The 15,172-nt window shown below is 46.8% G+C and overlaps 1 protein-coding gene across 1 annotated transcript in view; it reads right to left on the bottom strand.

The window, feature by feature from the left end:
• Window positions 1–10,280: 10,280 nt before the first annotated feature.
• Window positions 10,281–15,172, bottom strand: part of C5 (complement C5) — a 97,474-nt gene continuing 92,582 nt past the window's right edge. The window contains exons 40-41 of the mRNA XM_019966848.2: window positions 11,369–11,507; window positions 10,281–10,807 (exon numbers count right to left, since the gene is read on the bottom strand). Of these exons, the coding sequence (XP_019822407.2) occupies window positions 10,669–10,807; window positions 11,369–11,507 (278 nt within the window). The 3' untranslated portion in view covers window positions 10,281–10,668. The remainder of the gene's footprint in view (window positions 10,808–11,368; window positions 11,508–15,172) is intronic.

The following is a 15,172-nucleotide window of genomic DNA, read 5'->3' on the forward strand; positions in this document are numbered from 1 at the left end:
TTTCCACTCTGAGGTGCTGGGTAGGGGAGGATGCCGACGGATCTTTTAGGGGAGACACAGTTCAACCCACCACATCTTTCTTTCTCATTTTCCTAAGTTTGCATTTTCTCCTGCCTCCCCCAGGTGTGTAAACGGCGCCTGCAGCAGCCTGAGCCAAGAACCCCGAGTGAAGCTCGAGTCCTCTGCGCTCAGCAACCCCGTCCCAACACCTTCAGCAAGCTCTTTCAGCCCTAGCTCCAAAAATATCCCGGACCCATCCGCGGCTCTTCATCTCCACCATTCTGGTTGAAGCTGCTTGCACTTCTTGCCAAGACAGCTGCAGTCGCCTGAGCAGGTCTCCCTCCCTGCCCCCTTTTGTCTGACGTGGTCTTAGCCGCTTTGTTTACTGCTCCCTATTGACAAATCCAAACACCTCACTCATGCTTACAAAACCCCACTGATCTGCTCCCTCCATCCTCCGACCTCATTTCCCGTCGCTCGCTTGCTTTGATCCGTAGCCTGCTTGCAGTTCCCTGGGTCACCGGCCTCCTTTCTGGAACGATCTCCTCTAGGTCTTTGTGAGACCACCCCTTCTTGTCTGAGACGCTCAGCTTAAACGTCATCTTATTTAGTGACGTCTAAGAGAACTTCCCCAACCGCCCCATCATCAAACCAGTCAATCCAAAAGAAAATCAACCCGGAATATTCACTGAAAGGACTGACGATGAAGCTGAAGCTCCAATCCTTTGGCCACCTGATGCGAAGAACTGACTCACTGGAAAAGATCCTGATGCTGGGAAAGATTGAGGGCAGGAAGAGAAGAGGGTGACAGAGGATGAGATGGTTGGATGGCATCACCGACTCGATGGACATGAGGCTCCAGGAGATGGTGGAGGACAGGGAAGCTGGCGTGCTGCAGTCCCTGGGGTCGCAGAGTCAGACACAACTTAGCGGCTGGACAGTGACCACAAAGAGAACCCCGACCACCCCATCGAGAGCAGTCACTTGGTTTTTCTCCATTGCTGACCTTTAATTCCCTGCAGAGAATTTAGTAAATAGATTATTTTTCTCATTTATGTGGATATTTATTGTCCTTCTCCCCAGAATTCCTAGGAAAGCAGGGACCTTGTTTATCTTGATTACACCATCTAGAACTGTGTATGGCACATAGAAATAACTCCGTAAATATTTACTGAATAAATAATCCTGCATAGACGATCTTTGTGTATGAACTTTTTTCTCCCCCTACTTTTGGGAATTTATATAAATAATCCAGCAGGAGGAAGATTACTGGATCAAGGGATGTAAACATATCTTGGCTCTTGGAATGTATCGTCAAATAGGTTTGCCAAGATGTTGGGTCAGTGTTCATTTGTTAGGCATCCTTCTGAATCCCCAGTGCCAAGGCAGTGATTTCTGGTATGCGGGGGAGGCAGGGAGAGAGGGCATGTGCCAGAAATGGGGGTGGGGGCAAGTCGGAGCTGGGGTCGGGGCCTTCGGCGGCCGCAGCAGCAGTGATCAGCCAGCCGGCCGGCCCCTCCCCAGCGCCTGTGTGCAGGGGTGACCGCCTGGCCTTTGCAGGCCAGCCTGGGGCGGGCAGGGCTTTCGGCTGTGTGAATGTGGGTCTTGTGTGGGAGCCATGGTGGGCAGAAGGTACCCCTGCCCTTCAGGGAGGCAGGCCTGGGGAGCTGTGAGGGGTGAGAAGCTGAGGACGCAGAGCGGGGCTCGGACTCAGTTCTGGAGGCCCCTTTGCCTAGGCTATTCCTGGGCTGGAGCTTTCCTGCTCGGGACACTGAACACCAGGAAATACGAGTCGCTCTACTAAACACCCGCCTACAGGGACACAGACACCTGTCTCAGGACTTTCACGCACAGCCAGGCCCGTGCGTTTGTGCCTTGCCCGGTCTGGAAGAATTGCTACAGGAGCTAAAGCAGCAGTTGTCTGTAAGACTCTCGAAATACAGGACCAGACGGGCATCATCCAGGCTGGGCCGTTATCAGGCCTCGTCCATATTCCTCATGGGACTGTAAGCTTCCTGAGGGCAGAGACCAAACTTGAGGCAGAATTAGTGCTAATGAGTCAGCCTGTCTGAGTTCTAAATCCCTGCTCCACCACTTACTGGACCAAGCTATTTAACCTCTTTGTCCTTGGTTTATTCCTCTGTACCAAACTCAGGGGGTTGTTTGTGGATTCATTAAGCGGATGAATGTGACCAACACCTCCCAGTCCCTAACACAGCAGGCTCTTGGTGGTAAAAGGGTTAATTGAGGCCCAGACCTGCTCGGGCCACATTCTACAAAGGCGATTTAGTTTTCTTTTAGCATTCCCTACCTCCTCTTTTTTCTCAAGCCCTCTTTCTCTTTGAAGCTCTGTGTTTCTCTTGTCCCCAGAATCCCTCGGAGTTTTCTGCAAGGCCTTGGGTACAATGGTTCTCAACTAAAGTGCTGGCTGATAACAGTTGCTTCTGTTCATGCGGGAATCCCTAACTTTATGGAACAATCTGGAACCGTGTTAGGTCCAAGAACCAGCGCCACAGGCATCACCTGGGGGAGACAGAGTCTCCGGCCACCCCAGACCTACAAAATGAAACTCTGCATTTCACGAGCTCTAGAACAACACTTCTTTAATTTTAATGTACCTATGATATTTTCCTGAAGATGTTTAAAATATAGATTTCGGTACTCCCTTCTAGGGTTTCTGATTCAGTCGGTCTGAGGTGGTGACTGAGAATGCGTATTTCAGCACTTTGAAAATCCTGCTGTAAGACTGCCAGCCTGCAGAGCCAAAGGAATGAAGCTCTAACAGGGAAATCTGACAGACTGGGGACGATGGCGGTAGCAGACCCTCTTTCAGTCTTTCAGAAGCTCGCCAGGCAGTCTTTGCCGGTGGTATCTTCACACAAAGATGCTTTTGATTGTTAATGCCATTACCACGTTTGTTCAAAATTCTACGGCTTAAAAGTTCTCTCACTTGTCTGATCTAATTTCATCCTGCAACAACCCTGTCCATTGGGCTGGCTGAAATGAGAACCTCACTTCCAAAACAGAACAGACGCACAGGAAGCTGTGTGACTTAGAGACCGCAGCCAGCTGGCCCCCACAGGGCAGCTTTTACTTCTTCCCCATGGTAACCACTTCTTTCTCTGTGTCCATCTCTTACACACACACACACACACACACGCGCGCTGTAGTCACATGGAACAGGCTGTTGCTTTAGCTGTGTCTGACTCTTTGTGACCCTATGGGTGGTAGCCCGCCAGGCTCCTCTGTGCATGGGATTGTTCAGGCAAGAATACTGGAGTGGGTTGCCATGCCCGCTCCCGACCCAGGGATAGAACCCGCGTCTCTGAAGTCTCCTGCATTAGCAGGTGGGTTCTTTACCACTAGCGCCACCTGGGAAGCCCAGTCAAACGGAGAGGCTGCTGTGATTTCCACACCCAACATCTAATTACGGAGCAAGCCACAATTTGACCTCTGCCTTTAGAGTTGGTAGGAGCTGGCAAGAGGAGGAGAAATGACCACCAACCCTGTCCCCTGGCCACAGCTCCTTTCTCTATTCTCAGAAACGAGGGTTCAGTCCTGACTCTAATTTCCGAAAGCTTCTATGTTTGGAAAAAAGTTTATTAAGCCATATAATTCTTTCCTCAGCTCCGATTTCCTTGTCTTAGTCAGCTTCAACCCCCCTTTCCACCCACCCCCAGCAGTGTCAAAACACTCACACACGTAGACACACACATCTCCAGCCAAATGAAAATTACTCTTTCCAGGACAGTTCTGGTTCCTCTCATCTCATCTGCTAGCAATGTGAGCCCTGGACCCCAGCCCCTGGACCCCAGCCCCTGGCTCCGGACTCTGCCCTCCTGCCCCTTCGGCCCAGCCGGTGGGAACAGACCCCAGGTGCTGGTATGGGGAAGCGGAGCCTGGCACTCTGGTCCCGCCCTGATTCCCTTGTGGGATCCTGGGAGAGTCCCTGCTCTTCCCTGGCTTGTTTCCTCCTCTGTGAAACGGGGAGAGCTTGATTAGATGATCTCTAGGGAGGCTTTAACTTTAGGACTTTATGATTCTGTGTAGGAAGCTCACAAAGGAAAAAGCGTCACCTCTACTGGTAACTCAAATTCCTTGAGGCAACGTAGGAGGACCTGCCAATCCAGAGTTCTGCCAGCTGTGTTTTCTCCGCGTGGAAGCTGATTCCAGGATCCATTTTTACAAAGCTCTGACGTGTTCCCACTGCCCCAGGACCCTGTACCCAGAGCCCTCATCTGCCTCACCTGCGGTCCCAGCACAGGGACGGCTCGGAGCCTCCAATGAACACACATCGCTGAGGCCCAGGGAGGCAGAAGCTTTGCCAGGATTACACAGTGACCACGCTACTCTCCCTTCCTGTGTGGGAAAACGCAGTCAGCTCAGAGGCTAGAAGCAGGGTCCCTGGAGCCCCAGAGATGCACATCTGAGCCGTGGCCCTGCCACTTGTAAAGGTATGAGACCCGGGGCCAATTACTCAGCCTCCTGTGGCCGCAGCTGTTTCCTTCCTAAAGATGATGACAATCCTCACACGATGGGTGTGAGACGTTGAGAGGATACTCCACGAAATGCAATCGGCAGGATGCCAGGCAAGAACCTTGCTGGTTCATCCCTTGTCGTGGGCCAGGGCTGTATTGTCAGCAACTGCAAGTTACACTGAGTGTGCCAGGCCCCGTGCCCATCACTCCATGTGCAAGCTCTGTGTTACCTCACTTACGTCTCACAGAAAGCCTCTCAAGGGGGAACTGTTTTCGGATGTGAACACGGGGGCTTGAGGAAGGAAAGCAGATGTTTTCCTTTGTATCAACGGTCTCTCAGAGCCGCAGGGACGTTGGACATCACTGGGGCCAGCCTCCTACTTTGAATGCTTCTGCAGCATCCCTGGACGGCGGAACTGATGGGGAGCCTGGTCCCCCCTGGAGAGCCTAGTTTATGTTTGAACAGCTCTGGCTCCAAGAAAACGCTTCCTTACAGAGAGCCCCACTCGACTTCTCCGTAACCTCCGCACGTCTGCACCGTGGGAACAACGCTGAGCAGAGTCAGAGGCCTCGGGCTTGTGCCTCAGCCCTCGGGCTGAGCAGCGCCGTGACCACGGCAGCCGCTCTTCTGGGCCCGTTTCCCAGGTGAGAATGAAGGAAGTGGAGGAGGTAAGCTCTAGGTCCTTCCTATTTTGGACATTTTAGGATCCTATAACTCCTGATGGTGTAGGTAATAGACAATGTGTCTGATTATAATGACGGAACCAGTGAAGGAGGGGACACCAAGCTCCAAGGAGCAGATCAGCTTCTGCCAACATGTCTGTCAGGGTGGGCACCGCGCCAGCTGAGAAGAATCCAGAAGGTTCTTAGAAACGGAGCTCTCAACTTATCCTCCTGTCCTTAAAACCCTGTCCCTCTTCCCTCCCATCTCTTCCTACCCGCCACCCTCTCTGCTTCATTTTTTCCTTTCTTCCTCCTAACTTCCCTTCTTTCTGAGTCAGAGGCATAAAGGGATAATTGAATCTCAACTCAAAGTTAAAAAGATCAGGCCACTGGTGACAAGGTACTCACATCACATTAAACCCACAGAATCCATCTGATTTCAGGACTAGGAAAACCCTAGGATGCAGAGTTGCTTTGTATCTCTGAGAACCTTCCAGATTTGGCTGCTAAATTTCCAGCTCTGAGACAGAGGTTTTCAGTCACGAGGTCAATGCATGGACTTGCAGGGGCCTCAGAAATAGCATGCGGATTTGTGTACTATGCGTACACATGCATCTTAAAGAAATTGTTTTTGGCTGCACCTTGCCGCATGCGTGATCTTAGTTCCCAGTCCAGGGATCAAACCCATGCCCCCTGCAGTGGAAGGTGAAATCCTACCCACTGGACTGCCAGGGAGCCTGCGTGTGCATTTTCTAGGAAGAAGGGTCTGAAAGGGAAGAGCCGCCCTGACAGCTGGGCCCTGGTGTCCTTTGGACCCGGCCTGGTCCTCAGAGTCTGATGTCACAGAACATCAGCATCAGACCAAATGAATCTTCACACAAAAAAAGACTGCTCCTTAATCATGTTTGAGCAGAGGATAAAACAAGCACGTAATCCAAATCACGAAAAGTGACCAAATATCCCCCTTTCCCGTCTTACATAAGGGTGACTGCTCCTTCTTTTCCTCCTAATTAGACAACAACCAGTGCCCCCCAATCACAGGATTACCCCTGCTTGCCGGCGGCATCCAACCCGGAGCCAAGTCCCTGAGCCCTCCCCAAATAATCCAGCACAAGCCCAAATCCTAGAACAAGCTCTTTCTAACATCTTTTGAGAAGCTCTGGAAACTCAGCTTTGTTTAATCACCATCAGCTTCTGCCTGGTTTTCAGCAGTAGCCTAGCTGGTCAGTTTTTACCATCGCCTCATTTTCAATGCTGCAGTTACCGTTGTCCTTCTAACAGATAAGACAGACCACGTCACTGCTCTGCTCCAAACCCTGCCCTCTGCGTAAGATTAGCAGCACCCCATCCGTGACCAGCATGCTCTTGTCCCTGTGATCTCTCTGACCTCAGCTCCACCAGCCTCACCTCTGCCTCATCTGCTCCTGCTACGTTGGCCTCCCTGCTCTCCCCGGAGCACCCCGGCCGAGCTCCTGCCTCAGGCTCAGGCATGTTCCCTCTGCCTGGAACACTCAGTCTTCAGATCACCACGTGGCTCCCTCTTTCACCTTGCTTGAGTCTCACTGCTCACTGAAGCCCACCCTGACCTCACTGCTCTACTACGACGCAGCCCCTCTCTCCACCGCTCCCAGGCTCCTTTGCTCTGCTCTGCTTTTTCTTTTTCTCACAGCTCTTTTATCACCTGATATTCAAACTCAGTCCCCTAATGACTGATCATTATTTGCCATGCACCTCCTCTCATTGGAATCCAAGTTCCACAAGGGCAAGGATCTAGGGAACTGGAGCCCAACCTTCGACGACCAGTCAGTACATATTTTTCTGGATGTTGCTGAATAAATTAGCATCACAAGGGCTGGAAAGTAAAACTGAGCATGACTTTGGCTTAGATCCCTCCCCGGGAAATCAGGAGTCAGGCTGCCCGCTTTAAGCTTGGCGGGTTGTCAGTTCCACATATTTTCTTAAGACAGGGTTTCCTAAACTTCAAGTGTATGCATGCCAACCTCATGATTTTTGCCCTAGGAACAACCTAGACTTTTATTTACTTAAAAACTTTTCCTTAAATAGACTTTTTGACAAATACATTTATTTTCAAAGAAAATTTTATATCATGGCTTTGATGTGCTAGTTGTATATTTTTTTCTAACACATGTTAAAATAAGCATATAGCTGTTTACCACCTAAATTGTCTTGCCTACCCCTAGTGGAAGACTGCCTTATGCTTTTTCCTTTAACCAGAAAAGTCCCCCATGTCTCTCCATGTGCCGTATGCTCCGTCGTGTCTGACTCTTTGTGACCCCGTGGACTGTAGACCTTCAGGCTCCTCTGTGGAATTTTCCAGGCAAGAATACTGCAGTGGGTCGCCATTTCCTTCTCCAGGGGATCTTTCTGACTCAGGGATCAAACTCACATCTCCTGTGTCTCCTGCATTGCAGGTGGATTCTTTATCTGCTGAGCCATTGGGGTATTCTTGCCTGGGAAATCCCACAGACAGAGGAGCCTGGCAGGCTGCAGTCCATGCGGTTGCAAAGAGTTGAACATGACGTAGCAGCAAAACAGCAGCATACCTCTTCAGTTCAGCTCAGTCACTCAGTCGTGTCCGACTCCCTGCGACCCCATGAATCTCAGCACGCCAGGCCTCCCTGTCCATCACCAACTCCCAGAGTTCACTCAGACTCACGTCCATCAAGTCAGTGATGCCATCCAGCCATCTCATCCTCTGTCGTCCCCTTCTCCTCCTGCCCCCAATCCCTCCCAGCATCAGTCTTTTCCAATGAGTCAACTCTTTGCATGAGGTGGCCAAAGTACTGGAGTTTCAGCTTCAGCATCATTCCTTCCAAAGAACACCCAGGACTGATCTTCAGAATGGACTGGTTGGATCTCCTTGCAGTCCAAGGGACTCACAAGAGCCTTCTCCAACACCACAGTTCAAAAGCATCAATTCTTTGGTGCTCAGCCTTCTTCACAGTCCAACTCTCACATCCATACATGACCACAGGAAAAACCATAGCCTTGACTAGATGGACCTTTGTTGGCAAAGTAATGTCTCTGCTTTTCAATATGCTATCTAGGTTGGTCATAACTTTCCTTCCAAGGAGTAAGCGTCTTTTAATTTCATGGCTGCAGTCACCATCTGCAGTGATTTTGGAGCCCAGAAAAATAACGTCTGACACTGTTTCCCCATCTATTTCCCATGCATACCTCTTACCAGCTTCTAATACACTATGTCTCTCTCTACCTTTCCAAAAGTCCTCCAGAAAGCCTCTGGAAGTTCCTCCAACTCATATGCTCACTCACTTCTCTGAGCTCCCTTTACATTTACAGGAAGACATACATGCCTGACATGTGGACGCTGACATGCCATGGTCTTGTCTTCCGTTTCATAACAAAAGATGATAGCGTTTCTTCTTGGGGCTCTAGATAAAAGAGGCATTAAGGTGTTTGACTCCCCTGATGCACAGGCCATCCAAAAGATGAAGAGGCTTGTCCCAAACCCCTGCCAGGGTTAGAATCCGCCAGCACTTGTTGCAGAGAAGGCAATGGCACCCCACTCCAGTGTTCTTGCCTGGAGAATCCCAGGGACGGGGGAGCCCAGTGGGCTGCCGTCTCTGGGGTCGCACAGAGTCGGACACGACTGAAGCGACTGAGCAGCAGCAGCAGCAGCAGCTGTTGAGTTCCTGGAATGTGTTGGCGGTAAGCCAGGCACAGGACACAGCAGGAGAGAGAGGACCCAGACTTTGCCCACCTGGAGCTAACAGCGAGGCCAGGAGGCTGGCTGCACACCGAGCAAGCAAATAACTGCAAGAGCCTGAGCAGAGGAGTACAGGGTTGAGGAGGGGCCCCAGCTGTGAGAAGGGCCACAAAAGCCTCCAACAGGACGTATGTCTAAGTCCTTAGGAGTTTGCTGAAGAGGGGCTGGTGGGTTCTTCAGCGGAGCCAGGCTCACTCACAAAGGCCTGCTTTGAAGTTTGGAAGTTCAGCTGCTTTGTGAGTTAATTAGGCTGCCGTGGACGACCTACTTGAAACAGTGCTCAAGGAGAAGGCGGAGATGCTGGGGCCACGGGGAGGTTACTGCAGAGGTCCTGCCGCCCGGCCTTCAGCAAGAAGGTGACCGGAGGCGCCGCAGACCTGCTCTGGGGGCCCCTCACCCCTTGTTGGCAGCGAGTTGGGGCATATTGGACACAAGGGTTGTTTTTGCCAAGGGAGTGCCTTCAACGTGAGTTCTGACATTTACAAAAATAAATCCTTAGTTCCTTGAAGCTGGAAAATCTTAGTTTAACTTACGAGGCACAGTGCAAGGCCTTGTGTAGCTTCGTGAGGCTAACTGGTAAGGCGCGGGTTTCTCAAAAACGGGATGCATTTCAGTCACTGCTGCCATTCCATCCAGGGTTTGTTTCCTTGTGACACTTCAGCGGGGCTGGTTAAACTATAGCTAAGGAAGAAAGACACTCCACCTGCGTCCTGCCTTGCTCTTAGGAAATCAAACCTGACAAGCGATGGGATGGGGCAGTGAAGTGGAAGAGGGAGGTGTTTGGACTGTGAGCAAGCCTTGGGGTTTGGTCTCCCACTCTCGCCCTTACTAGGCTGGGCAAATTGCTTCCTTTTCTGAGCCTCAAATTCCTCATCCTCAAAGCCCTTTGGGTCCTTAGCCTCCAAGTCTTCTTGGAATGGGGGCAATAATAATTCTCGTACTCCATGAGATTCTGGAGACATTAAATGGGAATAAATATGAGCACTCTTCCATAAGATCTAAAGTGCTGTAGAGTATCACTTACAAACGAGCCTGCTGTTAGAAATCCTCATTAATAAATCCGGAAGGGAGGCTCAGAGACCTGGCTGGAGCAAGAGCAGAGGTGTCTGGATTTCCACTAGGTTTCTCCTCAACAGGTGGCTGCCCGGGGGCCTGCCTTCCAGGAGAGCAAGTTCCAGGGGGAAGGAGTAGGCGCTGGGAGGGTGGGGAGGGGAGTAGGGCATCCGCATGGGGGTACAGAGAGGCAACAGGAAGGGAGGTGGCCAGGACAAGGCTCCTACCTTCTCAGGTTGCTGAGGGCTTTGAGGGGCGGCCTTCTGCACCTTTCTCAATTTGCCTGTCTTTGTGCAGCTGCTGCTGACCTAGCATAAAATAACACGCTTTTTCGCACATTTTGAAAGCAAAGTCAGGCTTTAATGATCGGTTTTCTGTTCCATGGTATTTTCTTTCAAGCAAAGGCCATGTTTTTGTAAGAAACTACATTTCAGTGGGGCTATTCTTTGTCCCCGGCAAGCATTCCTGAGCGGTAGGTTTCAGGAGGGTTCCGATTTATTGCTTCTGGTGTCCAGTAACCTTGGAATGAGTGTCTGTCTCCAGGCCCCCTGAAGGACATGCTGTTTCGGAGAGTTACTGCTCTTAAATTGTTCTCTAATAAAAGCAAGTGTCCCCCATTCTAAGTAGAATGAACTTTCCAAATAAGACCAGCTGTGAATGTTGGGGAAAAAAAAGAAGAAACTTCAACAACAGGAGTCCATAGTGCAAACTGGATGCAGCTGACCTTTAGGCGTTTTCACAGCCATTTAAAAAGATGTCTTCAGTAAACTCATCTAGATTCGCTAAAAATCTCTGGCACGATGGACACCTGGAGTCTGTAGGCCAATATTCAATCCAGGTCGAGGAATCTAACGGGTAGACGTACCTGCCGAGGAATAATGCAAATGAATCACTTGTGATGGTGGCCACAGATAGAGAAGAGCTGAGTTCAATTGAGCCAAGCTGCTCAGGTGCCCAGGGGTCAGGCTTTTGGCCAAACTCCTCTGAACTGGCATCTCCTTGGGAAGGTCCACAAACCCTGGAGATCATGAGCTGCTCGGGGCTCCCATGGTTAAAGGCATGAACAACATCTGTTTCAATGTCTATTTTTCAAAAAACAGATAATAAAACATGTATCCAAACACTGTCCTCCTTACAAACAGAACAGTCTGAGGACTGAGAGGGCAGATGCGGTAAAGGGGGAGTCGATGAGTGAGCCGAGATTAATCGTCAGACCTGGGCACTCAGTTGGTTTATCGTCAGCGAGACCTCAGCTACCCTGGTGGTTTTGAGGCGTTCTTTGTTTTAAGCTCACATTATTACATGTAGGCTCCTAATGGTCTGTTGGTTAACAGCAGGGCACGAAAGAAACATGTAGCGGGTTTAAGAATAAATTGCACTCAGTTTTGGATGGAAGATCAGAGACTCCAAAATACAGGTGACTTACTTGAAACGGAAGTTGTGTTTTATCTGCAGGGCCTCTTTGCCCATGATTAAGTACTGTTTTCTTTTTTCCAGATTGGCGTTGGAGCAGCTTGTCTTTTTAATGAAGGTGATTTCAGCGTCTCTCTCAGCAGCAGCTTCTCCTGAGAGACACACAGCAAGGTTATCACATGTCACAGTTTTCAACTCATTTGAGCATTCCTGTTCCTCGTGGCTATTCATTATTCAGTGTAAATTTCCATCAACAGGCTAATGGCTATTGGCACTGTCCCTGTGGTTAAGACTTCAGACTCTGGGATCAGGCTCCCCAAGCTAAACCCGGCTCTGCCACTTCCTAGCTGTGTACCTGAACAAATGAGGCTCAGATTCTTCATCCCCAAAATGGGCTTCACAGTAAAACCTACCCTGCAGAACTGCTGTGAGGTTTATTAAAGTGCTTGTCATTATTTCATTGGAACCAGGAATTAGCAGAACCTTTCCAGAGTTGAGGGGCTTCCCTAGTGGCTCAGCTGGTAAAGAACCCGCCTGCAATGTGGTAGACCTGGGTTTGATCCCTGGCTTGAGAAGATCCCCTGGGGAAGGGAACGGCTACCCACTCCAGTATTCTGGCCTGGAGAATCCCATGAACTATTCCATGGGGTCGCAAAAAGTCAGACACGACTGAGCGATTTTCACTTTCTTTCTTTCAGCCACCTCTAAAGACGTCTTCAATCCTCCCAGTATTCAGGAAATATTCCCTGATGCTCTGTGTCCTAAGTACATATTTTCTCCTCATCCCCATTACACTTGAGTTTCTATCGTCATGTTTCCCTCCACATGCCTGACTTCTCTGCTAGGCTGGAAACTTCTTGAGGCCAGGCCAGGGCATTCATTGCTATATATTCAGGACTGGTATCCAGTTATTAAACTCTGGCTGAGTCATCCTAATTATTAAATCCTGAAAAACTTCTGAAACTGTTGCTAAATAGCACATAATAGAAACTGCACGAGTGGTAAACTTTAATTAGTAAAATAAATTACAGTGTACCCACATTAGTTCAAGCTAATGTTCTGAGGCTCTGCTGGGGACCCTGCATACATGACTTCCCACTGCAGCAACATTCAAGCAAGCTTCCCAGCACTATCTGCCAAGTCAGCCCCTGTCACGGTAAGCTGTGTTACTGTGGGGCGTCTTATTATTTTTAAAAACCTTTTGTTATGGAAAATGTCAAGCATATTCAGAAGGGAGAATAATTAACCTCAGTTTCAACAATCACTCATCTTTTTTTCATTTATATCCTCACCTGTGTTTTAGGAGAAACACTGGTCACAGGATAATAACATCATTATCCTTGAACTACATAGTTGCCCTTGATTCAAAGTAGTTTAGTTCTTATTTTGGCTTCTTTTTAGCAGGACTTCTTGTGTAAGTGGTAAATGTGTGGTGTTTTGCTATTTTATATAAATTAAAAATCTATATATGTTAAAAATGAAGAGCCAGAATGAAAAGATAACAAACTATGCAAAACTTTCTTAACATTTCCTTTTAAATGTCATAAACATGAGTCTTCTGAACGGACAGAACAGAGAAGAAATGATAGCGATAAAGAACTACAGCTTGGGAATCATGATTCTGCACGAAGTTCAGAACAGTCTGGAATATCTTTTGATACTAGGCGATAATTGATACAAAATAAGTAATTTGTATTTCTGGAATGAAAAGAACTTGATTATTTTGGTAAAAATAGGAATGTCTTATTGCTTATGATACGTATGTCGGTTGCAAAAGTGCTTGAAAATTGGGTTGTGAAAAGATCAGAGTGCTAAGCGTGCTTACCTATTTTGTCAAAATGGCAAAATCACGTTACAAATAAAGAACACTTGTGATCATCAGTGAGCCACCATCACAAATCAACTTCACACAGTGAAACATTTGGAATAGTAAAAGTCAGAAAAAACTGTCAGAGTGTCGATCAAGCAAAGAAAAATTTGGAAAGTATTACTAGAATTTTAAACTCTAGTGTATGATTAAAAATAAACACTTTCAGATTTGAAATACTTGATAGCATTTCAAAAGGAAAAAAGGAATGAGCCAAGCGCCACGGCTTAGAGTTAGGGCCCCACTTACAGCAGAATTTCTTACCTGCTGAAATGAGAACACAGCTTTTGAGAAATATACATGAGGTAGTAAAAGTTCAATCATTTCCTAGAAAATCAACTATTGAATATAAAACATGTTTTAAATAACTTAAAAAATTAGAGGCTCTGAAGATGGCTTCATGGGTTTTGTTGAACTCAAAGCACAGAAAGGACAACATATCAAACTGAGAAAAAAGGTGTCAATGAGAAATATTTATAAGAACACCTTATTGGTGCAAATGTAATGTCAGGGAGAAATCTGGGACTTTAGCAAAAATCCTGAAATTTACAGCTGTTTCAGTTTGGCACCTTCTGAGTCAAGCATCTCCGGATAATGCGATGAAAGAAACAAGGCAAACAAGAATCACTTTAAATATTGTTTTCATAAATTTGATATTTACTACCATATACCTAATATACACTAGACGGAATAAAGAAATAGTGTGGAGACTTCAAAAATTGCAATAATAAAAATTGGAAAAATACTGGCATTTTGAAAGGCAGCCAATAGTGCTAAAACTGCAACGGTAGTTTATAAACCACATCATCTGATAGTCACAGACACAGGAGTAAACACTTAGAAAGTGTGTATATATATACAAATATACACACATACATATATATACATTAGTGATTTGTGTATGATATTCTAGCAATTATGTCAATATTTAGATATTCAAGACAAAATATTTCAGCCTTAATAAGCTGAAAGATTAATGAATGGCAAAACTGATCATATAAAAATAAGTAAAGGAAATATGAAAATAAAGCAAGAGTTGTTACAAAGTGAAGAATGGTATGCCATTTGACATAAAACAAAATATCAACAGAAAAGCTGATTGTATGAAAGTGTTTTTGTTTTTAGTGACAAAAGCAAAAATGGATGAACTTTTAAGGTTTTTAAAACGTGAATCCTGAAACTTCATCAAGTATGTTTTGTAAAACTCTGAGGGTTGAAGGGGAATAAAAATTAAGAAAATTAGGAAAATTAAACATGACATTTCAATAAATTGTTTTTATAATTTAGCTGATAATCGATATTAAATACCTGGAAATGTTAGGTGGTATCATAAAGATGAGAAACATTTGAATGTAAGTACTGCTAGTTTAGCAGAACTGAGAAAGGGTTCTGTACTTTGCACAATACTGTCGCTGTTAGCAGAAAGTACTTTTTGAAGCTAGATGTCATGTAATGACTATCAATTCAGTAGAGACATAACTGGAAAAATTTGATGTGGTTTCTTGTTGCCAAATCAAAGCTCAAACAGAGGCCCCCTACAGTGAGTCAAACAAAATGACAATTTCTAAATAAAACAAACAAACCAACAAAAACTTATTTGGAGTTAAATATGATTTAATGAATCATTTGTTTTTACCATTTACATCATTTGACAAGCAATTTAATAATATTTGTAGGTCATCTTACTTAGGGAATAAAAGGGAACATATTTTAAACCATTGTTTTATGTGCTATTTCCATATGAATTCATTTTATTGTATTGGTTACTAGAGCTCATTTAGCCTATCAAGACTCATGTGGCCTCTGAGCCAAGGCTCTGCACTTCATAGATGCTCCTAACTGGTTTTCCTCTTCCAACTCTTGCTCCCTTCAATTGCAGCCAGAATGATTTTTATTTATTTATTTATTTATTTAATCATGACAGGGACAAAATTAACATGACAGGATACC

The sequence above is a fragment of the Bos indicus genome, chromosome 8, assembly GCF_029378745.1.
Source record: "Bos indicus isolate NIAB-ARS_2022 breed Sahiwal x Tharparkar chromosome 8, NIAB-ARS_B.indTharparkar_mat_pri_1.0, whole genome shotgun sequence".
Taxonomy (NCBI): domain Eukaryota; kingdom Metazoa; phylum Chordata; class Mammalia; order Artiodactyla; family Bovidae; genus Bos; species Bos indicus.